Below are 27,079 nucleotides of genomic sequence, written 5' to 3' on the forward strand. Positions count from 1 at the left end.
ATCCTTATGCATCAAAGATTACTGTTAAATCTATGTCTTGCAATATATAAGAAATTTTGGAATAATCAGAACCGTGTGTTGTCAAGGGTGACAGATTGAAGGAATTTTTGTGAGCTTTCCTCATTTTTCTATTTAGGGACATTTCACTGATCTTAACGGTGATCAATTACTTTTCTTTCTATAAGAATACATGCAGGCATATACCATTAAGAACTTGTTTATCTGACAGAACAATAAAAAGGATACTAACTCTGTATATAAAGTGAATGGAAACAGCTTGAATCACACATAAATGCTCAAAAAAAAATATACCCCGAGCAAGACTTATCTATTGAGATTTATCGCTTATCTCAAATAAACCAGAATTACTGCATTTTAAACAAAAGCAAGAACATTTGAACAAGCTGGGAACTGGATAGAGATTCAGAAACCATCTTCCAGGCAACCTATGGAAGTAGCAAATTATAGAACGAAATTTGGAAGGTAGATGATCTCTGGAGAAAAGAAGATTGGAAAGGTCCTAAAGAAACATCGTACATATCCCATTCTTTAAAAATGTGCAGGTAAATTAAAGGGTGTGAATTTTTCTTCCAACTGAAAAAAAGCATCAAAATTATCGACTCTCAAAAGTTTGCAGATCAATTGAAGAGCACGAACATATCCTCCATTTGTTAATGATCTTAAATTTCTCCATCCCATAAATCTTGAATAGTTTTGTAAGGACTGGTAGTTGAGTTAATGAGCCCTTCTCTTCTCACGATCTTCTTTTGTGGAAGCTTACTAATCTTTTCATGATCTTCTTCAGTTAAAGACCACTCAAAAACTTGATAATTTTCAGTTATTCTGCAACTATTGTAGCTTTTAGGTAAAACACTTACTCCCTGTTCCAATCCCCACCTTAACAATACCTGCAAGCCAAACTTACAGCCACAATGTTAGCAACCAACAAGAAATTCAAGTTCGGTGCAAATAGATTTATTGACATGTTTCTTCTCTACACATTAATAGTAGAAGTAAAACATAGAAATACAATCTGGTGCTAAGCAATGGCATTTCGAAATCCATTGATGTGCAACACATAATCCATTATCTAGACTAGTTTGAAAGGGTGACTTTCTCAAGTTCCAGTTGAAAATATTTTTTCTTAGAAACAAATGAGAATGCAAGCTCATGTTTTGCACGTTCCATTACCCCGCCACCTTTCTTTTCAAAGGATGTTTGCATTCTTAATGGGCACGATTGAAAAACTTGATAGCAGTACCTGAGCTACAGTCCTCCCATGTTTTTCAGCAATTTCTCGAAGAACAGAATTTTCCATGACAGAATTGGAACCATAGTAAGTGCCAAACGCTCCTAGAGGAGAATATGCACTAACGTGAATGTTGGCATTGCTGCAATAATCTCTTAGCTTCTTTTGTTGCCAGAGGGGATGCATCTCCACCTGTCATAGGAAGAACTTCCCCATGTTAAATTTAACAAAAGCACTAGTAAAAATAATATGCTTCCAACTTCATCCACCAAGAAGTTTATTAAGTCTTTGGAAACAAAGTCGGATGCCCAATATATAATCTATTGTTGAAGAAACCAAGCACTGCATCAAATCATACCAAATCCAACTTAGTAAACCTCTAAGATCTCTGCTTCATGTACAGTGCAAAATTTTAAACCTTCATGGTCCAAAATCCTAATTTGTGGGATTTTGTGTTCAATTCACCAATTTGATAACTTAATTCAGCGTGTCTACCGATTATTCTGAATTTTTGGAAAGCAAGATGAAATATGAATATGTACTCCATCTGCCAATGGCACTAGAGCAAATTGCAAATAATGAAACGTATTTCTTGAGAATGTGTTTTACTATTGAAGATTTTGCTATAAGTGTGCTTTTAAGTTTTTAACATCTAAGTATTGCTTGATCGTAGTAAATTAGTTAGCAAAACAATTAAAGCTGAATCATTGGTAACATCAATGAGGATTAGGAAAGAATGAGCAGGAGAGCCGTTAGAGGCAAATGTTTGAATGTGCATCCTAACAAAAGGTTTTCTGGTAACCGAAGTAAGGGAATCCTCTTCTCTGTAAGATTTTAGGAAGGATATGATTATGCGGCAGAAGATGCTTTGTTAAATTTTCTGGGAAATGTGGAGGATAAGCTAACACATTGCTGTTCTCCAGATACTTGTATGGATTGCAAGCAAGAGGCTCAGAAATCTTCTTGCCCACTCTGTGCTTTGGGCTCTTTTCCTGATCCTTCCAGCTCACAGGAGATTCTGCAAGGTTGTCAAAATGCATGTAGTCCATTCCATTCCCACAGAGCTTTTTGCCTATATTCCACAGCATTTCAGGGATGTCGATGGCAGGATGTGTTTCAGAAACAGCAGTCCAAAGGACCATTTTTAGCAATGGCAGAGAACAGCACTATACATATAGATAGATAGATAGATATTGTTAAAAATTAAAAATACATATAGGGAAAATTCAAGGTTGTCAAAATGCATGTAGTCCATTGCATTCCATTCTTTTTGCCTACGTTCCACAGCATTTCAGGGATGTCGATGGCAGGATGTGTTTCAGAAACAGTAGTCCAAGGGACCATTTCTAGCAATGGCAGAGAACAGCACTATATATGTAGTGAAAAATTAAAAATACATATAGGGAAATTTAATATTTTAGAGTTTAACTAATAAGCAATACGAAGCAGCTGATTTTTTCACAGTGTGTCAAAATAAGCCAACGAATTTAACTCAAAAACTATGCAGTTGAATCCTTAACTCATTGCATAATTACCTATAAGCAACTCTGTTTCTTTAACCCTACCTAAGTTGCAGGGTTAGATTCAAGGCATGGTATGGGTTCATAGTTTGAGTTTGCCAAAAAAGATTTTCTTTACCCTAGGTTTGATATGGCTGGATGGGGTCATGCTCTATATATATATATATATATTTAAAATATTATTTATATATATATATATATATATCAATTCTAAGGAAAAGATAGAATCTTCTGATTGGCTCAGCTAGGGTTTGGCTGACTGTTGTGACCATTTCACACATCGCCCCATTAAAATGGGGACCCCCTCTTTTCGCTTTTGTTTTGCCTGTTCTTCTCTCTGCTTTTAGGTTTTTGAGTGAGTGGTCTGTCTGGGATAGGGCTAAACCTTAGGGGTTTCTTTTGGACATTATTCAAGCTGAGTCCAGTCAAATTTTGAAAGTTATTTAGCGTCCTCCCGAGGATTGAGATTGTTGAAATAAGGTAAGCTTGCCAGGAGAGTCAAATAGGTCTCAGGTTAGGGTTTTTTGGGGTAAGATCCAAAATTTTGTCTAAGTGTTAGCATTTTGGAGGTGAAATCGTGTGTCCTTGCCTAGGTAAATTTTGATTAGATTTTGGAGGCAAGATGACGCCTGAAACAGAGAAATCGCCCCTGTCCTTCATTGGAGGCCCAGGGCGAATTTCATTCTAAGTGCAATTTCTTATTTTGTGAGGGCTTGCTAACTGGTTCCTGGCCTTGAAAATGACCTAACTCTGCCTTGTGAAATGATTGGAGACTTAAATTTTGAATATTTTAGCCAGAAAGGGTGAAATCGCTCCTGTCCCTTGCTCAGGGACTAGGGCGAAAATGTTATTCTATGCATATTTGTCACTGACTTTTCTATTTTGTTTTGTTCAGGGTCTCCAGGAGAGATGAATGGACGTAGTTATGATGCTTTTTAAGGTTTGAAGGCATGAAAATGATGGGTTTTGAAGGTTAAAGAGAAGTTCGCTCCTGTCCCTCACTAAAGGTCCGGAGCTTGATTTTCAAATTTACACTATTCCTGCAGGATCAAAGTAATTTTATGATTTGAAGAGATCATAAATTTGAGTGGTCCACAAAGGAGGAAATCAACCCAAGTGACAATAGGCGCTCCTGTCCCTCACTGAAGGACCATGGCGTTTTTTCAAGATTCTCCTCTTTGTTTGAGATTTTGAGGCAAGGCCTAACTTGGATGGGAGGGAGAAATGATGTTCTATACCTTAGATGCGATTGGGAGTCTAAAGAACAAGGAAATATACCTAGAAGACAAAAGGCGCTCCTATCCCTCTCCAAGGGTCCAGAGCGATTTTCTAAAAGTGCAATTTTCTTGCAAAGACAAGGCGAGTTTTGTGATTAAAATGAATGGAAGAAGGCACGTTTAGCCCGTTGAAGATAATTTGGAAGGCTAACAAGGGACGGATAAGCTTAAAAGTGAAAAGTCGCTCCTGTCCCTCTCCAAGGGACCAGGGTGAAAAACCTAATAGCTAGCCTTTCTCTCCAAGTTTGGACAAACCTAAGCCAACGCGCAAGTTTGAAAGGATGTTTAAAATGCCTTGAGGTGGAATTGAGATACAAGATTTGCAAATTTTGATGACAATATGGAAAAGCGCTCCTATCCCTCACTGAAGGACCAGGGCGAAATTTCCAAGTATGCCCATTTACCTTACATTTCAAGATGATATTTTTGTTTCCAAGACTCAAGAGGGAGTGAAGTGTGATGTTCTACGCCTTGAGGGTAATTTGAAGATTGAAGCGATCAAGAGGTTGCACAAGGACTCAAAAGCGCTCCTGTCCCTCACTGAAGGACCAGGGCGATTTTAACAAAATCAACAACTTCCCTCCAAGACTACGCTTAGGCAAGGTTGTGCAAGATGAGAGATGTCTTCTAAAACATGGTGAACAAGGATTTGCCTCCAAAACTTGGTAATCCTAGGCTAAAATGTAAAAGTCGCTCCTGTCCTTCACTGGAGGACCAGGGCGAAAATCTTTGGAGCACCTATTTTGCCTTGCAAAAACAAGTTAAACATGCATAGAATGGAGGAAAGAGATCATTACTTACTCCGCATTGAGAGTTGGCAATTAAAAGATGAAGGATTGAGGACAAAAGTGAAAGTTCGCTCCTGTCCCCCTCCAAGGGACCAGGGCGAAAATGTCCTAATACACTTTCCTCCTAGAGATCAAATGAATTAAACTCGAGACTCCAATTAAAATGCCATTTTTAAAGCCTAGATGAAGTTTTGAACGTGGAAAATAAGGAATGCAAGGCCTAAATTAAAAGTTCGCTCCTGTCCCTCTCCAAGGGACCAGGGCGAAGTTAGTGGCATTCAGTATTTTTTTACCATAATTGGGCATTAACATCCTCCAAATCGCTTTAGATGCCAAAATTACCAACTTCGAAATATTTGAAAGAATTAATTAAATTGGCATTTAATAACGAACATGGTGGCATTTAATAAATTAATTTTGAGCCTTAGAAAATCGAATTTTTATTATAAAGGCATTTAAAATTAATTTTTGTGAAATTAAAATTAAAAATGGAGCGCTTGAGGTATTATTTTTATTTATTTTATCAAGTCGGCCTCTTCTTTTTGCAACTTTATTTATTTTTTAGGTCTATTTTGCCAAGTCAGCCTATGGGAGGCAAAGTGGTGAGCGCCCTATATAATAGGGGGTGTTTTGATCGAGTTTAATCAATCATTCACTCATTACTTCAAGTGCGAATTTGGAGATCAGGAGGAATGTGCGAAGGCTGGTCTATTTGGAGCGAATTTATCTTAAGTATTGAAGACTAGAGGTGGTGGAGTTGATACTTGTGAAGACTAAAGGAGGCGCATTTTGCTAAAGAGAGTTTTGGTCCACATTTTGCCTAGCGAATTCTCCTATTTTTGCATCATTTCTTAGAGTTAATTCTCAAGAGGAGGTATGGCGAAATCACCTTGACATCATTATTGAAGATTTGAATTTGGTGCTTTGTTTTGAAAATTCTAAGACCAATGTGGTTAATTAGGAAATGATAACTCAAAATTTATCATGAGGTTTCCTAATTAAAATCTTAAATCTTCTTTTCTACTCTATATTTCTACGTTGCAAGATATACTACTCATTATGAAATGTTGTGTAGGTGTCAAGATGGCGACTCCAAAGGCAGGAGCATCCACTAGTCGTCTAGCTCTCATGAAGGAAGATCAGAGGAACGAGGAATTGGAGACCAAGATCGTGTCCAAGTGGAGCAATATTGGAGATACCAACTTGGGAAACTTCAGTGTCAAGAAGTTTCGAGAGGTCCCTTACATTGGAAAGCCATCACCTGTCGCAAAGAGAATAATTGAAAGTGGCATCATCAAGGCAGCCGGTTTCCCTCCAGCGGTCCAGTGTCATGAGCTGATGATTGAGTGTGCCCGCCATTATGACTCACAATCAAGATCAATCGTATCCAAGGAAGGGAACACTTTGGCTTACCTTTCAGAGGAGGCTATAAGTGAAGCTCTCCATCTTCCAGAGCATAAAGATATGATTTACAAAAGCCTAGAAGGAGCCAGGTCAATGTATGAAGATGATCCAAACACTTGCTTGGGCATCATCAATAAGAATTGGTTACTCAAAAGTCGTCCTCGCCTGAGCAAGATTCCCAACACACTGCATAGGATCGACTTCCAAGAGGAATACAGAGATTTGATAACTTTGCTCAATCGAGTTACAGGGGCCCCTCAAGCCTTCTACTTTGAGAAGTGGATGTTCTACTTTATCCAAGTGATAGTTCAAGGGAAGGGAACGATTCATTGGGCTAGAATTATTAGCCATTGCCTGGATGTGCAGTTAAGAAGACTAAAGCCTACCAAGTCGTTCCACATGAGCTCATATGTCATATATGCCTTGATCAGGAGTTTCGAATATGCAGGACTACCTCGCAGAGGAGTGATCAGAAGAGGACCCGGAGAGGTAAGAGTTTGTGACTCTTATGTTCATTTGCATCATCCACCTGGAAGTGACTACAAGTTAGTCAATGATACCTTCACGATGAACATCACTAGGATATTGCAAGGCGGGATTCACAATCGACTATCTCCGGATGCACAAGAACTTGTAAAGAGGTATGGTGCTTGGTTCATCCAGTTTCAAAAATTTACTTATATCAGAGTTCATGGGTGTCCTTCACCTCCCTATATGTTGCCGAGGTATCCGACAGACAGGATAGTGCTACTTGAGGTGACTAGGCAGTTGGCAACTTATGTGAAGGCATTCAAACACAGGCATGGAAGTGGAATTCCCGTGCCCATCATATTGGGGAATTCAGTTTAGGTATGTCCTAATGCTCTGGCCTTGGATGATGCAAAGAGGGAGTTGGCCTTATATTCATTCACGTTCTTTGCCTTCAGGGAGAATTTTGATCCTTATGGGTGTATGGAAGAGACAACTGGAAGGAAGTACAAGCACGAATTTCAGGTAGAGGACTTTTGGATGAATCTCTCAAGTGATTTAGAAGTGAAAAGAAAGATGCATTCCAGATTACCTTTAGATTTCATCAGGAAATGCAAAGTTTACAGAGTGGCCGATCAAGCTCAGGACAATGGCAGACATCTCCAGTCATCCTATGATAGAGAAGACAAAGCAGTGAAGATAGATTGGAACGAGCCTGAGATTTCAGACTTGAGAGCTTTGATGGCCCCAGTTTTGTCATGTACTCGCAGATGGGTGGATGTACAACATCAAAAGTTAAGAGAACAGAACGTACCAATGACTTATACTTTGGAGGAAAGACTAGAAGAAGGAGGAGCAAGCGCAAGTGAAGGCAATTCTCATCCTAGAGGCGCGAAGAGGAAAGAAAGACCTGAAAAAAGGGAACCCTCCAAGAAGAAGCAAGAGGCCAATCGAGATCGCTCATCAGGCACATCTTCTCGACATGAAAAAAGGACAAGTCAAGTTGAAGGACAAGAGAAGACGGTGCCTGAGGTTGATGAGTCTATGGAGTCGATGGTATAGAATGATAAACCTAAAAAGGGGAAGGCACCTCAACATTCATCAAGTCAATCTCCCCAAGTTGATGAGCTACATGAAGAGAAGAATGATGAAGAAGTGACATCTCCTCTCCGAGAAGACGAACCCTTGCCTAAAGAAATACAAGTTAGAGAGACGAGATCCGCCATTCCAGATTGGTTGAAAGAGAGACTGACGAGGGTGATTGTGATTGAGGATAAGGATGATGTAATTGACTTAGAGAGCCTTATAGGAAATTTTCAAGAAGTAACGGATAAGAAGGCCACCAAGATGTCCAAGATGATCAGAGATGAGACAGGGTCCAGGAAGTTGCAGATAGCTACACCAGTAGTGGACAAGTATGAAGGTGAAATCCTTGCGGAAGAATATGATGTAGAGACATTTGAACTTGGTCCACTTACTGCTGAATAGGCACTAGATGAGGCAACCGATTCATTTGAAGCACTTAAAGACAAGCTTAAGGAAGAAATGGAAAAGAATAGAAAGCTTGAGAGAGAGAGAGGTGCTTGGAGAGGCTACTTTAGTCATCTCAATCAGCCCTTGGGATGTTAGGATCCAGCAGTGTCTCCTGTGCAAGCACTTCCCCTTGAATCAGTTGGCGAGGCAGAGAGAGTCAAGAGCTTGGTTCAGCTTATGGGCTCTTGGATTGACAAATCTCACACGGTTGCCGTTGAATTTACGACAAGAACGATGCAGACAATCCATCGAGCTATCCAGGTCCTTGAGATCGTCCACAACCTGATGATAACGGTAGCCGCTTTCGCTTACACTAGAGATGTTATCATTCCTGTTCTGCAAGTGATCAGGCAAACACCAAGGAAGATCCTAGCACAAGAAAAGATAATGGATGGAGGAGCTCATAATTTACTCAAGTGGTCAACTCTACTCCAAATGAAGGAAGTTCTTTTCGAGGACATCAGCACCAAGTGCAATCAAGTTGAGGGCGTCATCCATCCAATTCAGGATAAGGTGTTTGAAGTGTTGTGTACCATTCTTGGCAGGAGGATCGAAGTCGAGACAGATGTAGACCTTCAAGAGTTGGAAGAAAAAGTCAAGGTCATCTTTTGCAAAGATGAGAATGTCATCACAAATGAACAACGGGATCTAATGTTCACTACTATGCTCCTGATTGAGAAGATCAAAGAACTCGAACCTAGATGGGAAGCTGCTCTTCTCAGGGCCTTTGATCAAGTTATCCACTTGGAGGAGCGAATGAGGAATCTTCTCGATATTCCTATTGCTGAGATTGAAGGAATTGTGTCCAAATTCGTTGCATATGCTAAGAAAGAACATTGGAAGGGGAATAAGATTCTAGAAGAGAAGTTGTTATGAAATGATGTGGCATCTTAATTATCATTGGTCTATGTTCCCTCGATTTTTGTGCCAATTAAATATTTGGCTATGCATTTAATAATGTTCAACTAAAAAGGGAACTTTTTGTAACAAACCCTAATTAGGGTTTAAGTGTCAGAATCTCAGTCGTTGATCTTCTTTTGATCTAGGCCGTTCATTGTAATTGAGGATGCTATATATACCCTCACTCATTTTCATTTTTGTCATAGTTAGAAATTAGAAGATTAGAGCTTTTGGAGAAAAGAAAGTTATTTTGTAGCAAGATTGAGCATTGAAGAAAGAATTTCAAGCAATTGATGTCTATGTTGGCTTTGAGATCAATAAAATATTGAAGTTATGGTGTTTTATTGCAATTCTTGTGGCTACTTTCCTGGTTGTTTACTTTCTTGAATCATTCTCAGTCCAAGTAGTATTTAAGTTTGAAGGACTAAGTGTTGGGCTTGATCTTTGGTGAGATTCACGTTCCAAACCACTAGCTTCTTACTGATTGTAAGGACGCCTTGTGTGGTCAACTAGAGATATCTGGATTGCTTGAACCTTCAATCATTATTGAACTATTGATATGTACCTTCATGGTAGTGTCTATAATTCTTGATGATTTGAAAAATCACTAGTCACCTTAGAAGATCGCATCAATTCCAGTAGAGTTGTAATTCCTTGGCAATACTGAAATTGGTAGAATCTTACCAAGTCTAGCCTACATTGAGTCATTCTTAGGATTAGATTAGAATTCATCTCTTGCAAACCCCATCTTTTGATCTTTTTTGAGAACTTGTTAGTTTTAGGAAAATTTTGTTCCTGCAGCTCGAAAACGTAAGGCCCCTTGAAGAAACAGCATTTACAACGACCACTGGTCCTTATCCACACGTAGAGATCCTACAACGAAGAACCTTGAAGTCACCCTGATTGATCCTTTCTCGCGATATCTTCAGCATTCAGAGGCTTTACTCAAGAGAGGATAAGGTACCCTTGGGTATTTTCTTCAACATGGAAGTGAGGGGTTTTACCATGGTGGCAAGGTTGGGAATGAACCTCCTCACAAAGTTGATCCTACCAAGGAAACTTTGCAATCCTTTCTTGTGACTGGGGAGTGGAAGAGAAAGAATAGCCTCCACACGCTTTGGATCAATGGTCAAACCCTCCTTGGATACGATGTGTCCTAGCAATCTTCCTTGATCAGTAGCAAATACACACTTGCTAGGGTTCAAGGACACACCATACTCCCTACATTTCATAAACACTTGTTCAAGATGACCAAGATGGTCAGCTGCATGCTTCGAATAAACAGTTATGTCATCAAGGTATACAAGCACAAACCTTGCTAATACACCCTTGAAGGCCATGTCCATTGCTCTTTGGAACGTGGCACCTGCATTGGTTAGCCCAAAGGGCATTTTTCAATAAGCATAGGTGCCCCACTTAGTGGTAAATGCAGTTTTGTATTGGTCTGATTCCTGGACCAAGATTTGATTGTAGCCTGAATACCCATTAAAGAATGAAAATCTTTCTGAGCCACTGACCTTCTGGAGAATCTACTCCATAGAGGGAAGGGGATAGTGATCCTTGAGGGAGACTCTATTGAGATCCCTAAAGTCTACACATAGTCTGATCTCCCCATTCTTCTTCCTTACAGGGACAAGGTTGGCCACCCAAGAGGAGTGCTTGATAGGGAAGATGATATTGGCTTCTATAAGTTTGGTCAACTCCTTCCTCATTAGTGGCTCAATTTTGGGATTTATTGGCCTTTGCTTTTGTCTTACTAATTTTGCATCCGGGTTTAGTTCTATGGTATGCTGGGCTAAGCCAGGATCAAAACCCTTCAAGTCTTCATAGGTCCAAGCAACTATGTCATCATCCTCTTCTTCAACTGATCATCCGAGTTGAAAATGCCCTCCAAGGTAACTAGACCTTTAGGCAACTTGTTGGAGTTGAGCTGCATGATTTGATCTCCATACTGGTCTTGCAGCTTGGACTGATTTTTAGCAGAAAATTGAAAATTCTGATTCATTTTGCAAGAAGTTGACGATCTGCCGATTGCTTTCAAAAACTTGCCAATTCACTTGATTGTCCGGGACAGCAGGCCTCACAACAAGTCTGATGTGTTGCTCTTCCTCTCGTGCAACATGCGTTGGTATGTCGAATTGAGCACCAACTGCTGCAAGCCTATCAGCATGCTTGTTTTGACCCCTAGGAATGCTCTGGATATTGAAGGCCTTGAATCCTTCAATCAAGTCCCAAACCTTGTGTTTGTATGATTTGAGTAGGTTGTTTTTTGCTACACTTTGGGCTCAGATGTGATTTACAACCAACTCACTATCTCCAAATACTTGCAGAGATCTGATCTTTCTGCTTTGCGCGAGTTGGAGACCTTGGATCAAGGCTTCATACTCAGCGACATTGTTGGTGCAACCAAATTGAAGCCTAAAAGAGAAGAAATATTTCTCCTGCTCAGGAGAAACAAGCATCACACCGGCACCTGCACCATTCTTGTTTCTTGAACCATCAAAAAACATGTTCCATAACCCCTCTGAGTCTCCTTTCGTCTTGATGAGGTTAGGGATAGGAGTATCCTCTTCATGGATACAATAGGTGCCAAGCCGGGTCTCTTCAGTCTCAACTAATGGATCAAACTGAAAAGCATTGGCCCATTCGTCCAGCAAGCAATCAGGAATCTCTTGCAAGAGAGTAGCAGGCTCACGGACAACACACTCCTCCCCCTCTTCATGCAAAGTGCAATTCATGTTTATAGGGCTAGGGGTGTAGGGCTCAATGTGGTTTTGGGCAATAGGCTCTGCCCTTATTGTGACCTTGGTACCATACCTTGTTCAAAATAGCATATGGGACCAGTCGGAAGACAAGTACCCACCTATCTTGGCTGTGAAGTCTCTAGACAGGCAGATGGCAAAGAAGGCAGGGAGGTCGATGATGGATACGTCTTGCAAGACAGTGCAACCAGGGCATGCATGCAAGGTCAACTTCAATTTTTTTACCACCCCTACTATCTTAATAGAAGTGCCATCTAATTGGACCACCCTTTTGGTCACGGGTTCATATTCTATGCCAAGAAGATCAGCTACCTTCTTAGGCATGACTGAGCTACTAGCTCCTGAATCTATCATGCAGTTGTGAACCAAGTTGTCTCCTATGATTAAGGAGAGAGAAAGGGGGAGGTTTGCTGATCTTTCTTGAATCTTCTTCCTCCTTGGGTTGCACCAAACTGGTGGAGACTGTTGACTGCTGCCTCCTCACCCGACTGATTGATTTCCTTCAGTGCCTCCTTAAGCAAATCCCTTTGAGATGGGATTGAAAGGGCCTCCCACATAGTGACGTTGAGGTTGGCCTTCTTCATTTGATCAACTATGTTGAAAGGGACACTAGCTGACTTTAGAGGCCCCTTTGAGGCTACAAGGTCTACTTTTGCTCTTTGGACAACTTGGACCTCTTCATGCCTCTTGTTCCCTTGCATGGTACTTTGGCTCGTATCATGGACAACTACATTGGGTGTTGGAACTTGGACTGATGTTGAAGGTGAGGTAGCCTCCATGGCTCTCTTCTTTGACCTCGCATACTGCAGCATGGACTCACCATTTGTTTGGTTCAAACCACAAAATTCCGCCTCCTGCCAATTGACAAAGGTAGAATCCCCTTGTAAGTGAGCCTGGGGACCCACACTAGGCTGATTTGGGTCATATTACTAGCTAGAAGTGGTTGGCTCATCTTGCACTACTAAAGTTTGGGCAAACCCTCCACTTTGGCATACACCTTGGTTGGGTGGCTAATTACATGGTTGACACCAATCTTGCTCTTGGGCAAGGTTATTTTGCATTGGAACTATCGCCTTTGAGTTGCTTGCGTTTGTGGGGTTCACACTATTCAAAGGCCTGGCATTGCTCCATTGGTTTTGCCCTTGAAAGGGTGGCTTGTTTTGCTGATAATTCTGACCTTGTGCTTGGTAAGGTCTGTTATACTGAGTTTGCTGCCTCTTCAGTGCCACCAATTCATTGCCAAAGTTTTGTAATAGAGCCTTGACCTCGTGGAGCTCATTAGAGGATGTAGATGGCATGGATGGTTGACTTGCGAGTGCCATGGGAAAAGGGGCCAAGGTTGGTTGTCGAGTAGGAGCTTCTGGGAAGAGAGGCATTGGAGGCCTTGGAGCTATCTTCCTAGCTTGGATCAAACAGTTTTCTGCTCTTATGGCTATGTCATATGCACCCGGTAGAGAGGCTCCACCCATCGATTGTACCATGACAGCTATATCGCTGTTGAGAGCTCTAAGATAATACAAGAAGGCATGATTTGGGGATGGCTTCACTATAGCAGGAATCCTATTCCATGTCTTATGGAATCTGAAGTTGAAGTCTCCCATGAACTCGTGGGGTGCCCTTTTGATTGTAGTTAACTCCTCCACAAGTGATAGGTGATCACTTTTGTCTTCAAAATGGTTGCACAATTTCTCCCCCAATTCGTCCCAATTGTGGATGGAGCTAGACAACAACCCTCTATACCACTACAAGGCTTTGCCTTTCAAGGATGTGGCCACGAGTCTGACAGCAACATCGTCCTGAGTGATGTTATGGGCGGAGCAGATGTTTGCAATGTCTTGAATGTGCTCAATGGGTGTAGTAGCTGTTTCACCAGTGAAGTATGGTATACTCTTCAACGCAGCCACTGGTTTGTCATTCCATTGAGTTAAAACAAGGGGACTCCCCCCATTGAAGGTAACAAAGACTTGATTTCTTGCCATGTGAAACAATGGTCTATTGATATGAGTGGTGGGAGCCCTTGATAGAAAAGGTCTTGTAAATGGAGGAGTATAACGAGACCTGGGAGATGGAGTGTTTACAACCTCGTCACCCCTGACTGGTGATAATGAAGGTCTACCTCTCCTCCTTCTAGAGCCTGCAGATGGAAGCTCTATGAATTGGAAACTGCCCCTAGAAGATGCCCTTGCATGAATTTTGGGCATGAAATCTGCAACCGTCCTCGGGAGCTCAGAGGTCCGGAGTTGCGGAGTGTGACCACTTCGGCACCTCAGGAGCTCGGATGTCCAGAGTGAGGAAGCTCGGGAGTTCGGAACCTGGGGGTTCTGAGTTTCCAGGTCTAAGTACTTCGGAACCTGGGGGTTCCGGGGTTCCGGGGTTCCGGAGTAAGATGGCTTTACTGACTTCGGAACCTTGGGGTTTCGGGGTTTCGAAGTAAGCAGAGTTATGATGACTTGGGAACCTGGGGGTTCCGGGGTCCCAGAGTTATGAACTTTGTGTGAGCACGAACTGGTCCTTGAGCAGAGTCACCAAGTGCTTGAGAGATGACTGCCTCAAAAGGCCAAAACACTAAGAATAGCACTAAATCTTTAGCATGTGAATTGAAAAAGTCCCACCCAGCGTGCCAAAAACTGTTATCACAAAAGCTTGCACCCTTGCTGAGCTATCAACTCAGCAACCTTGTGAAACATGGAAACAACCTCGAAGTGTGGGACCTTGCGCAAGGGGTTGAATCTCCGGAAAAGGCCGGCTTCCTTCTCTGTCTAGGTGCAAATGTTGAACCAACTCAACACTTCAAAGTTAATTCCTAAGCCTACCCTAACAACTTGCAGAGGAAAAGAGAAGAGAGAAATTGCTTGGAACAAGAGGTGATGCACCAAGAAGAGATAGTTCCTCTCCCTACCCAAATGACACAAGTAATTAACCGAAACACCCTGAAGATGCACAACTTTCAGTTATATAAGTAACCCCAATGCATAGATGAAGGTTAGAATCCACTGAATGCCAAGAGGGGAGAAGGATTCCCACAAGTCACACTCAGAAAACTAGTTAACACAGCATATATGAAGAGAAAGAGCCACAACATGCACCTATGATGAAGGTGAGAAAGCATACACAACATACATAGGTTGAAAGAAGGCAAGAAAAGTGTTCTTCAATTAATCATAAGGCCAAATGCCAATCTTACAGTTGCAGAAATGCAAAGATTACAAGTCTTCAAGAGAAGAGGAGAGCATAAGAAAAATCCAGGCAGCAGGGAGAGAACCCTTTACAATAAGGCTTAAAAGCCATTATATAGAAACAATGGGTTATAATGGTGATCATGACCCTTGCATGTCAGTCTGGAAGTGCAGGGAAGTGCATGCACTTGGCTTGTACATGCAAGCAACCTAGCCATACCCACAAGGGCAATCCTGAGAAGGTGGATTGACTAACCTTCCAAAGTCAAGCATGACATAAGTCACCAAGCATTGTTGTCCTCATTTTTGTTTCCAAAAATGAAGGACCACTACGTTAAAATTTTTGTGAAAAAATGAAAAAATTTACTCTATGGCATGCTTCCCGAGGCAAAATTTTGACGTATCCTTGGACTGGCTTAATCCTCAGTCTATCCTCAAACTACGTTTCGAATTTCGTCAAATTCTGGGTTCGTTTGCTATGTCTTTCCTTCAATTTCGGGTTTTAAAACCCCGACTGCAGGTGGAGAATTTTCTTCAAACTACAAGTTTTAATGATATTCATTGTTTTGGTTGTTGTAGGGGAATTTTTAACTTATTACATGTGCATCTTTATTAAAAGATGTTACTTGCAATTTGTTTTAAATTTCCCTTTCTTGTTTTTGTCTTTTTTATTGTTTTTTGGTCTTATTTAGTTAAAATAGGGATTTTTTGACTCAATTACAAGTAAACTTGCAGTTTGGTCAAAAAACCCCTACTTAAATGGTTTTTGCATGTAATAGGGATTTTAAATCCCCATTACATATGTGCAAGTATTTCTAACTTGTTGTAGGGACTTTATTTCCCTTTTACAAGTAATTAAAACTTGCAGTTGCTCCAAAAAACCCGATTTTGCCTTGCAAGTGCATTTTTGACAATTTTAAACTTGTCATTTGTCCAAAAAAACCCGATTTTGGCTTGGCAAGTGAAAAAGTAAAAAATAATTGTCTAAAAAATCTCGATTTTGCCTTGTAAGTGGAAAAGGTGAAATTAAAACTTGTATTCTTCTCCCAAAATCCCGATTTGCATTCCCTTATGGAAATTCGAACTTGTCTTTTGCTCCAAAAAACCCGAAATGCAAGGAAAAACGATTTTTGACCATTTCAAGGCAAATTTTGTGGAGAGATTGTTGGAGGAAGGAGGCGTTTTGGTTTGCATCCTATTTTCATGCATTCTTGGACACCTTTCGTGACATTTGAAGGATGCATTGACTGGTTTTTTGCCCTAAATCAGCAACCACGTTTTTCTTTAATGCCACATTTTGAGGGATTAAATCTTCAACAAACTGCAAACTCCTAAATCGTTTTGCCCTCTCTTACCTAGGCGTGGAGTTTGGGGGAGGTTTTGAGTTATTTAATGATGCCATTGAAGATGCAAATGGTGGCCACGTTTTTTCCTCCACGTGAATCATTATGGCTGCATATTGGAAGTGTTTAATACCATGAATCTTCAAGGACATGAATCATTTTGGCTTTGAGTACCAAGGCGTTGAGGGTTAAGAAGTATTCAAGCATTTTCTATGACATTTTACTCTTGTTTGCTGCCACATTTTTCCATATAAGACGTTTTTTGCAAAAACGTGTTAAGGGTTTGGCATTACGGTTTGGGTTTATTGATTGATTTTGCTTCTTCATTCCAAGGATTGTTGCATTTTTGGAGAATGCATTTGCATTTTCAAGAAAGGTATGGCTTCTTTCCTTTCTCTCCTTTATTTTATTATTTTCTTGCTTTCTTTGTTGCTTTTTTGTAAATATGTGTTGTTCTTCTCCCAAAAATCGGTTTTTGTGAGAGGATTTTTCCCCTTTGGTATGCAATTTTCGAATTGCATTGTTCTTCCCCTACGGTTAAGGAATTTACCAATTTTTGGTTAAAATTCCAAGTTAAAAAGTGTGAAATACCCCTCCCTTGCAAATTCGGGTTTTAAAAACCGGATTACATGTTGAAGAATTCTTCCCATTTTCATGAAAATGACTTTCCCAGATTTTCACATTTCTATCCATTTATGTTCCCCATATCCCTACTTTCCATTTCCGTCATTTTCCGCAAGTCAAAATCTCATTTTTCGTACATTTCTCCATTTTTGAATTTACAAGTGTACTTGTATTCGAGTTTTAAAACCCCGATTGCATGCATGTCCTTTCCAACTTGTATACTTGCGAAAATTCTCCCAAGATCCGAAATTGGTCAAAGTCAAGATTTTCCCATTTCTACATATTTCCCCTCTTCCTCTCACAAAATCGTGAAATTCAAGGATCAAAGTTTTACCCATTTGGAGAAGGAAGAATGATATTTGCAGCTGACTATGATGTTGCCTTAACTCTTTTAAGTCTTCATCACAGCATTCCAAGTTCACAATCAATGTCAGATTTGCCAGCATCTCCAACTCCAAAGAAAATGAAATACAAATATGACAAATATTAGAATGAGGTTGCACCTTCCCAAGTTTCTTCTCCTTTGGATCGCATCAGAGACACGAAGATAGGGCACGTTGATATGGCAGAATTCGTCAACTAGGTAGAAGATCCATAGGATAATAACTTGCAACGGCTGTTGAACAGCCATATCCATCATGCATCTTCCTTTCCAGTGGCAACCCTAGAACCTGAGTTCGTTCTTGCATGCGCCCATTATTTTGACAAAGAGTCAAGAGTCATAAAAAATGATGATGGTGAAGCTATAATTCGTCACGATGCAGATACAATCGAGAAGGTCTTCAGAATACCTCCTGCATCTATTTATATGGAAATCTCCAAAGAAAGTGCAGCAGAGTATTATGTGAAAAGGGAAAAAGATTGCAAGCGGCACATCAATAGCTAGATTCAAGAACCACGACCTTCCTTCTCAAGGTGGGCAAAGTTGTACCGCTGCGATTTCAAATGGGAGATAGGAGACACCATCACTCTTCTCAGCAGGATGACGAGCCTTGAGCATTCCAATGTCTTTGAGCCATGGATGTATCAATTCATTATGTTCATACGACAGTCACATCACATTTCATGGGGGGAAGTCATCAATGATGCCTTGTGCGAACAACTTGCAGCAGTTCCTACCACCATGACCTTCTTCATGAATTCTTATTTAGTATATTTAGCAGCATCACTTAGACACTTTCCAGGTCTTTCCACCAAGGGTGATCGCTCGCTTATACCAGTTTGGGAATATTATGACCAATTGCCATTGAGACCCAGCAGACTGCATTTCAGAAAGGGTCCAAGATGCATTCTTCGGATATTTCATGTGTCAGTTTGACAGAAATCTCAAGAACAAAAGAGTATCAGATGAGGCATGGGTAAAGGTGTCTGAGTATGGGTGTTTGTTTCTGCAATTTCCCACCTTCACCTATATAAGGATAGGATGCTATGATGGCCAGCCATACATGCTTCCGAGATACCCAACCAATAAGATAATTCTTATGGAGTTGGGAAGGCAGATCATGGCTGTTCACACTTTTCAGTCTGTTAAGCACAAGGTTGGAATGGGGATCTCTACCACAAACCCATTAAAAATTGGCCGATACTCCCTTGTCACATCTGTGAAGGCAAAGGCCATGGAGGCTGAATTGCAGGAAATCAAGCTCAAAAGGTTTAAACCTAGAGCTGATTTTGATTATAAAGGAATGAAGGAGAAAATCAAGAAATCCTTTGTGCATGTTCATCGCATTGAAGACATTTGGGTAGATCTCCGCACAGAAGCCGAAGTTCTGAAGATGGATTACTGCAGGCTCACTGTTGAGCAAATTGTTCATTTGAACTTGGCAGATATCCCACAAGGGATGATTGATGACGGTCATATACTTGATCCTGAATACACTTCACGAAGGGTTGAGGAAGCTCCACTTCCTTTGATCCAATGGTCACACAAGGAGTGCATCTCCATCCTTGATGTCTAAAAATAGCATAACTGAAAATTCGCCCGAAGGGAATTCTGCTTTTTATTCCTCCTTGACTCCTTGGATTCCGTGCCTTAGGTGAAATTCCAATTCTTTTATCTCAGGTGAAATTTTCATTACGTCCATGGATTCATGGATTTTCTTCCTGTGAATGCCTTCCTGGTTTCAACACTCCAGCCCAGATCTAGGCGCATTTTCAGCATGTCCATGGAGAGTGGATTTTTCCGCTTGTGAATTCATTCTTGGTTTTAGCGCCCCAGCCCTGACTTGGGTGCATTTTCAGCATATCCATGGAGAGGTGGATTTTTCCACTTGTGAATTCATTCTTGGTTTTAGCGCCCCAGCCCTGACTTGGGCACATTTTGGCTTTGTCCATGGATACATGGATTTTTTCACAAGTTCCAAGCTCTTTGTCAGGATGTAGATATGAAATATAACATTTAAGTATAAGTGGTACTTATACTTTAAGTTATATTTCATATATATTGTCAGGATGTTTGAGAGTGGTTTCAGGTCCATAGGAATCATAATGCAAATTCTGGATTTTGGAAGATCTTCCAAATTTCCAGACTTAGTCAAATTTCAGGCCATTTTCGGATTAGGATGACATTGGTGGATTGATGTGAATTTCTGGACTTGGATGATTTTGCATGCTTTCCTCTTCTGGAATAGGAGTTCCAAACTTAACCATTTTTTGACCCAAATTGTCTGCCTTCTGACTCTTCCGGATTTAGAAATGGTCTTCAGGAACGTTCAATCTTCAGAGATATTCAACTTTCAATGTTTTCCTATGAAGATCCTGCCAAAAATAGATTTTCCCAAATAGTAAGTGTTTCAAAATGTCAAGGTTTGGGCAAAATAGGTCAGAAAAACACTTACTAAAATAGAAACTTACTAAAAATAGAAACTTACTAAAAATAGAACTTACTAAAAATAGTAAGTTTGATTTTTGGCAAAATTAGACCAATCCGAGACTCGGTAAAATCCCTAAAAAATAGGAACTTTCTAAAGAAAGTTGCTTCGTTTTGGCTCAAATTTTACTAGTACGTTCCTTGAAGGGTCCTGATTCCAGTTGTATGTTCAGTTTTTCCAAAACCCTAACAGAAACCCCTAAAATCAAGGATAGAAGGCAAAAACTGTAAAATTCACAAAACGAATCCCAGACTTAGCCAAATTTGCTCAAACGAAAGGCAGACTTGACCAATATGATCCTCGAACACCTGCAAAGCAAAGAGACTGATGAGACTGCTGCGAAAAGACCACAAAAATGCCAGCCAAAAAACCGGGAGGGCCTAAAAAGAAGGGGGTCCCCATTTGCAATGGGGCGATGTGTGAAAACGTCACAACATGTTGCCATCAATGCCAAAGGGCTCCTGTTGGCAAATTCACACTCCAATGAGACATTGTAGGTGATTGAAGGTTTTGTCATTGATGGCAACCTTACAATCCTATGACACCGGCAAGGCAATCCACTGGCACTAGCAAGATCAGATTCTACACCGGCACACAGACCACCAGCACCGGCAATGAAAGGAAGCATACCAGCACAGAAGCCGACAAGAATTTTGTTGATAATATATTTTGTTTATTATTGTAAAATCATTGTAAGCCGACTTGGCAAGTTGTAAAATGACTCTTATATAAGAGAGTTCATTGTAGAACATTGTATGTAGAATTATGAAAGCATGAAGAATGTAATTAGGCGAAATAAGGCAGACCTATTATACGAATTATAGGTTAAGGGTTTATGTATGAAGCAGAGCTATAAACTGGTACTGGATCTGGCATAGTAGATGCTATCTTGAAGCAGTACATCACATTGGATTTATATAATCCATTTTGTAAGTCATTGAGACTTCCCATTTTGTAATTGAGCAGTGAGCTCTAGGCACTTGGCCTTCCTAAATGTGCAGGCCCCTCTTGTAGCAGTAATATTCTCTTATTGGCCAGTAAGTGAATATTGTGGGTCACAAATCCCACCGAGGTTTTTCCCACACCGGGTTTCCTCATTAAACTACTGTGTTATGGTGTGTTTTTCATGTGTTTGTTTTTATCTCTGTTTATTGCATTACTTTCTGTTTACTGGTACACAATTTTAATTTGTTCTACATGTTTTAAGTTAAGAAATTCATCAAATCGGTTAGATACTGATTCACCCCCCCCTCTCAATATCTGTGGGAATCCTAACAAACCAAGGTGTCATGGAAAAGTCAACACAGTCAACATTCCTCCACAGAATGGAATTTTTGCCCAAGCTTGAGGTTGGGCACCAAACAAAGGGGATGATGGAATTTTGTCCAAGGCATAGAAATCCTCCACAGCATAGAAATTCTGCCCAAGTGTGCATCAGGGCACCAAAGTGAGGAAGGGAAGGATTTTTCCTTCCAAGGAAAATTCCTCCACAAGGTAATTCCAGCGCCCAAGTTTGAAGATTGAATTCCAAGGCATGGAAATTTGAAGACAAGGATGAAATCGAAGGAGAAAATCCCCTCGGGAAAAAATTCAAAAAATCCCTTCGGGCATGAAAAGTCACCCAAATTTCGAGGTGATGACAAAATTGGCTAAGGGAGGGAATTTCCTCTCCTAGACCCCGAAACTCAAATTTGATAAAAATTCCTAAAAAATGGGAAATGTTGAAAATTGATGAAAAATCTCCCTTGGAACATGACAAATTCGAAAAATCTTCAAGATCTCAAAAAATTTCTTCCCAAGGAGAAAATTACACCCAAGATGAAATTCCAAGAAAGTGAAAAATTGACTAAGTGTTGGAAATTCCTTACTTCAGGATAGAATTTCAGGAAAGTGAAAAATTGAAGTGTTGGAAATTCCTTCCTTTAGGACAGATTTCAAGGAAAGTGAAAAATTGACTAAGTGTTGGAATTACCTTCCTTCAGGACAGAATTCTTGGGAAATGTGAAATTTGGCTAGGGATTGAAGAAATTCCTTCCTCAGGGAAGAAATGTGCCCAAGGTGAAGAATTTTAAGGCACAAGGAAAATTGGCTAACTAATAAGCTCTAAACAAATTCCTTAAGTATGAAAAATGGTCAGTGGTCAAGATAATCTTCCTTCAAGACGAAGTGTGCACAGAAATTTTCCTTAAAGACAAAATTCTCTTTTCAAGAATTTTCACTCTCTAAGAATTCCAGATGTGTAGCATTCCTACAGGAACGGATAAATTTGTTAAAATTCTTCCAAGGTAGGAAAATCTTCCAAAATGTCTTTTGTGGGCCCGGAATGGAAAGATTTTTGTAAGGGATGAGTTGGCGACATGCAAAGAGAATATTTCGTATTAATGAAGCACAACCAGGAAAATTGTAAATGACGGCAGGGTCCATTTGCATGGCGAGAATCTATTGAGTACATGAAGGCATAGTGGTGCATTCATTGCTGGAATATTTGACCAAGGTGGCGGCTAATTCATCGCATGGCAGCTATCGTACTTAATGCAATGGTGGAGCATCTTTTGCATGTAACCGATTTTGGAGGTGATGGTACATTCATTACACATAGGGCAAATTTGAAATAAGTGGTGCATTTAATGATGCACAGTGGACACCATTTTTGGCAGGAATGTCATTAATTGATAATGGGCATAATGGGTCATTAATGCTTATTCCCACCTTGTTGCATCATGTGTGTGGAATCTTTTGGATCAAGCCCTAATTAGGGTTTTGCATGTATCCAAGACTTGAAGCCTATATAAAGGGGTGACCCCCCTCATTTGTAAGGGAGGGAGATTTGTACAAAATTGTTGCAATAAGTTTTGAGATAATAACAATGAAACATTGTTCTCCGATGATGTCCACTTAAGTTATTTTTCAAAACTTGCATGGTTTCACCTTCCTCACTTAGAGTAGAAGTAGAATAGTGCTTTGATTTCAATGGAGAATGTAATGGTGTTTGATGAATTTCCATGGTTCATACTTTTTGCATCTTGTTGATTATAAGTTGCAAGGTAAAGTTAGCCTGAGCCACTAATTTGTGCTAAGTTCGATTGTAAATAGTCATTTAGATTGCGTCGTGTTGGGTATTCAAATGCACTTTTTTCAATGTGAAAATCTGTCAACATCCTCAAAAAATTGCATCAGTTTTTGCGGAGTTGTAGTTAATCTTGGCGAAGCAGAATTTGGTTTATTTTGGAATTCGTCCATTAGAGCATTATCTATTGATATCACTGCTCTTAAGAGTAGATTTAGATCCTTCTAACCCTTTCCCCTTTAAATTTCAGTTCATTCCAGTTCAGTTCATTCGAAGTAGAAGCATCACAAAATCGCTATATCCAATGATGAAGTTTCAGCCACAACAAAGAAGTGAAAGGATGATTCAAACATAAGTCCCCTTGGATTACCAGCATATGACATCAAGCCAACTGAGTCACATCCACTGCATAACTGGAACCTTGGTGTCGATCGTTTGAACTCACTGCAATATTAACATACAATTGGACTTTGATCAAGAGAGAGTAAAGTGACCGTTGGGCAACTTTATTCTGTGTTAGACGTTGTCATAAAAAACATGTCAACAAGGCCCCCTACATTCTTCCTTCAAAGATGTTATAAACTTGGATAAGCCCTCTAAGAAAGATAATACAGTTAATTTCTTGCTGGTGGCTATAGATGATTTCAAATCTAAACTGAAGATGGATAAATGACCAGGGCAATGGTTATTTGCAGAAGAACAAAGATCGCTCTATTCTGGTTATAAACTTGGATTTGATGGCAGATGATGTGTTATATCTTTCAGAGCATGCACTCATTTGCAAATTCATGAGGATCAAAGTTTCACTTTCGTTCCTAGAAAAATATGCCCAGTGAACTTAGCAACCTAAGGGTGATATGGAAATCATCCTAGCAGCTAATGGACTTTCCTTTTGCGGTCATTCAAGAAAGGCGGATCAAAATATGACCTTTTCAGACAGCTCTTATTAATCCAATCAAGCAGACTTATTCATCAAATCCTAGCATGTTGGTTTTAAACTTTTGGAAGAGAATCCATCTTGGATTCCCAAAACAATGGCAACCTGATATTCTCCAACCTATTAGAGAAATGCTGAGGAAGCCCATGGGCTCTTCACATCTTACATCTAAAAGAAAGATAACTACATATGCCTGCATTTGTGTGGAAATATATCTTAACCCTGCCAATTCCCCTTGAGATTCATTTGGACAATAGGAAATGGATTCAACAAGCGGATTATGAAGCCCTCCCTTTTTGTTGCAGACAAAGCCATGCTTATGGTCATTCACAAAGAGATTATCTGCAAAAGATAAAAGACCCTCCCTAGACTCCTAGAAATTTGGCTGCAAAAGAGAAAGGGGGATACCTGACCTGTGCGATTGGGATAGACTCAAAATGGTTCATCTGTATGAAAACCCACAACAAAGGAAGGTTCCCAAAACTTACAGAAAGAAGGCATACCTGAAAGAAAATACAATACCTAGTTTGATGTCCTTGAAATCATTGTAGCTCCTGGACCTGTCATGGAGAATCAGCTTCCAGTACGCCATGGATCAAGTCTACAAGCTAATGCAGCACCTTCTCACCTTGCTGAAATTCACAAAGATACTGAAATGTAAGCAAACCAACATCCAAATTTTCCAAATGTCTCCAGAAACACTTCGGAAATTATCAATCAGGAAGAATTTTATCATATGGATAGTCCTGAATCAGGAAGAATTTTATCACGCAGATACTCCTGAGCCCATGCCCATTTCCTTAAGCAGTTAACCTTTCTTAGACAAATTTTCAGATAATATCTATGAAGAATGCCTCAGATTAGCCCTCTCAAGCTAGAATAAAGGGATTGGGAAAAAGTGAAAATGAATAGAGAATCTTTGGTGGAATCAGGTTTCATTAGCACCTTGGATTCTTATTTCTCCTCTTCCCTTAAATGATTATTATCTTTTGGAATGAAAGGGGTCTGGGCAGCACCCCTTGTCAAAAAGTTGTTTATAACCTTATTTATCCGTGAGCATCACCCTGATATTATTTTTCTTCAACAAGCTAAACTTCCTGTTGAAGAAATGAATTCTCTCTACTCCTCACTTTGGAAGTGCATCCAATGCCAATGTATTGGGGCTCAAGGATCTTAAAGCGGATTGGCTTGTCTCTAGAACCCTTGCAGATTGACCCTCTCTTAATGGATAACATGCAAATCTTTCATCTCCTTGATTGGCTCTTGTTTCAATACAAGCAATTCAATTTTCCTAACCAATCTCTACGTTTATATGGACTCTCAAGGTAAGAATCACCCCTAGACTCATATTAGGTTTGTCCATTCTTTGTTTCCTTCCTCTCGTTGGATTTTGGTAAGGGATTTTAATGCTATTCCCAGCCCTGATGAAAAGAAGTGTGGCTTGGTTAGACGCTTCCTCTTCGATGCTCAAAGATAATTTATCATTTCTTAACCTTTTAGAGGCTAAGCCTAAACATGATATTTTTACTTGAAATGATAGAAGATGCAGGCTAAACTCTATCTCAGAATTATTTATACAGATTTCTGATTTCTAAATATTGGTTAAAGAATGCTTTGGTTATCTCATCTAAAATGTCTCTGTTGGCATAGCATGTTTATTACATTGTTTATTATGTAGTAGTTGCTCTGCAGTTGATTGGTATATGGTTGGCAACAGTTTTGCACCCTTTAATATGTTTTTGTTCATCAACAATGGATCAATCAATGAAGCATTATTCTGCTCCTTCATTTGGTATCAGAGCCACATGGAGGAGACTAGTGTGTAGATGTGGTCATTGTCGACCTGCTGAGCGTGTGAGAGGAAAGAGAAGAAATCAAGCGATGTCCATGTGCCTGTGCATTGGAAGTTGATGGGTCTAGTGGTTACCAGCATGGATGGCAAGTGACCTTGCAATGATAAGCGCCAATGGAGAATGGATTCTTCTGGTATAGACTCCGGAATAAAGCAAAAATTCCTGCACTGCAACTAGGTTTTGTGCTATCACCATCTATTCACATCTTTCTAAATAAATGGATACCTGAGAGGTAGCGTGTATGTTGCTGTTGTGAGTTCTTTCACATTTTATTGCCTTGCATTTAGTCAATTATCTACAGAAGTTTAATGAAAACATAGACAAGTCATTTAATAGGTTTCTAAGGCATCTAATACCTATGAAAGAGAAAGGCGTTAAAGATAAAGACTGCACAAGAAGAGTCAGACCAGCATGAGGAGTTTGGCAAGCAAAGGCATTTGCAGAGTGAAGAGGCCAAATGCGTGTGTGTGAAGGTAGAAGGATATTCTTCAGATTTTATTGATTGATATGAAGAAGAGGAGGATGCCCTCCTTGACACGAAAGCCAATCTGCATCAGTTTGATAAAGATGGAAATCAATGGAAGGAGCATGATATGGGAACAGTGAAGATACTTAAGCACAAGGAGACTGTTGAGGTCCGTCTGGTCATGAGACAGTCCAAGACAATAAAAATTTGTGCCAACCATTTAATTTTGGCATCAATGTCATTGCAGGAGCATGCTGGTGATGATAAATCTTGGGTCTGGCATGCAACTAATTTCTCAGATACGGAAGTGAAGGATAGACTCTTCGGTATCCATTTAAATTTTGTGGAGAATGCTAAAAACTTCAAAGAAACGTTTGAGTACCATCTTTTAATTATTTCAGAACACCTTGGTTGTGCAATGAGTTTTTCTCTAAGTTACCCCAAGTTTCCAGGACGGGAGGACGGGGGGACAAGGGGACGAGTTTCCGGGACGGCAAATTTTTTTGCCAAATTTGGGGACGGGGGGAGGACAGCAAAGGGGAAGGCTATATAAAATATAGGGAAAATTTAAAATATATAGAAAAATTCTAAATGTTCATATGAAAACATGGATAAAGCATGCATCTATACATTATATTCATATGAAAACATGGATATAGCATGTGTATGATACTATGAAAACATTTTAGAATGCAAACATCGAACATACAACATTATCAATAGACTCGATACTCAATATGCACTCATAATTCAGAATTCCAATTCATTCACATTGTCAATATGCATATCATAATAGATATTAAAGAAATAACATACAAAATGCCCAAAGGCCACACTGCTGC

The 27,079-nt window shown here is 40.0% G+C and overlaps 1 protein-coding gene across 2 annotated transcripts in view; it reads right to left on the reverse strand.

Annotated features, from left to right (window-relative positions):
* Window positions 1-302: 302 nt before the first annotated feature.
* Window positions 303-27,079, reverse strand: part of LOC131035583 (non-functional NADPH-dependent codeinone reductase 2) — a 59,030-nt gene continuing 32,253 nt past the window's right edge. Inside the window, exons 4-5 of one of the 2 annotated variants that reach the window (XM_057967311.2) lie at window positions 1,262-1,441; window positions 303-908 (exon numbers count right to left, since the gene is read on the reverse strand). In XM_057967311.2, coding sequence (XP_057823294.2) covers window positions 681-908; window positions 1,262-1,441 — 408 coding nt within the window. In that variant the 3' untranslated portion in view covers window positions 303-680. The remainder of the gene's footprint in view (window positions 909-1,261; window positions 1,442-27,079) is intronic. The other variant, XM_057967314.2, reaches the window with a different exon arrangement.

This window comes from Cryptomeria japonica, chromosome 3, assembly GCF_030272615.1.
Source record: "Cryptomeria japonica chromosome 3, Sugi_1.0, whole genome shotgun sequence".
NCBI lineage: Eukaryota > Viridiplantae > Streptophyta > Pinopsida > Cupressales > Cupressaceae > Cryptomeria > Cryptomeria japonica.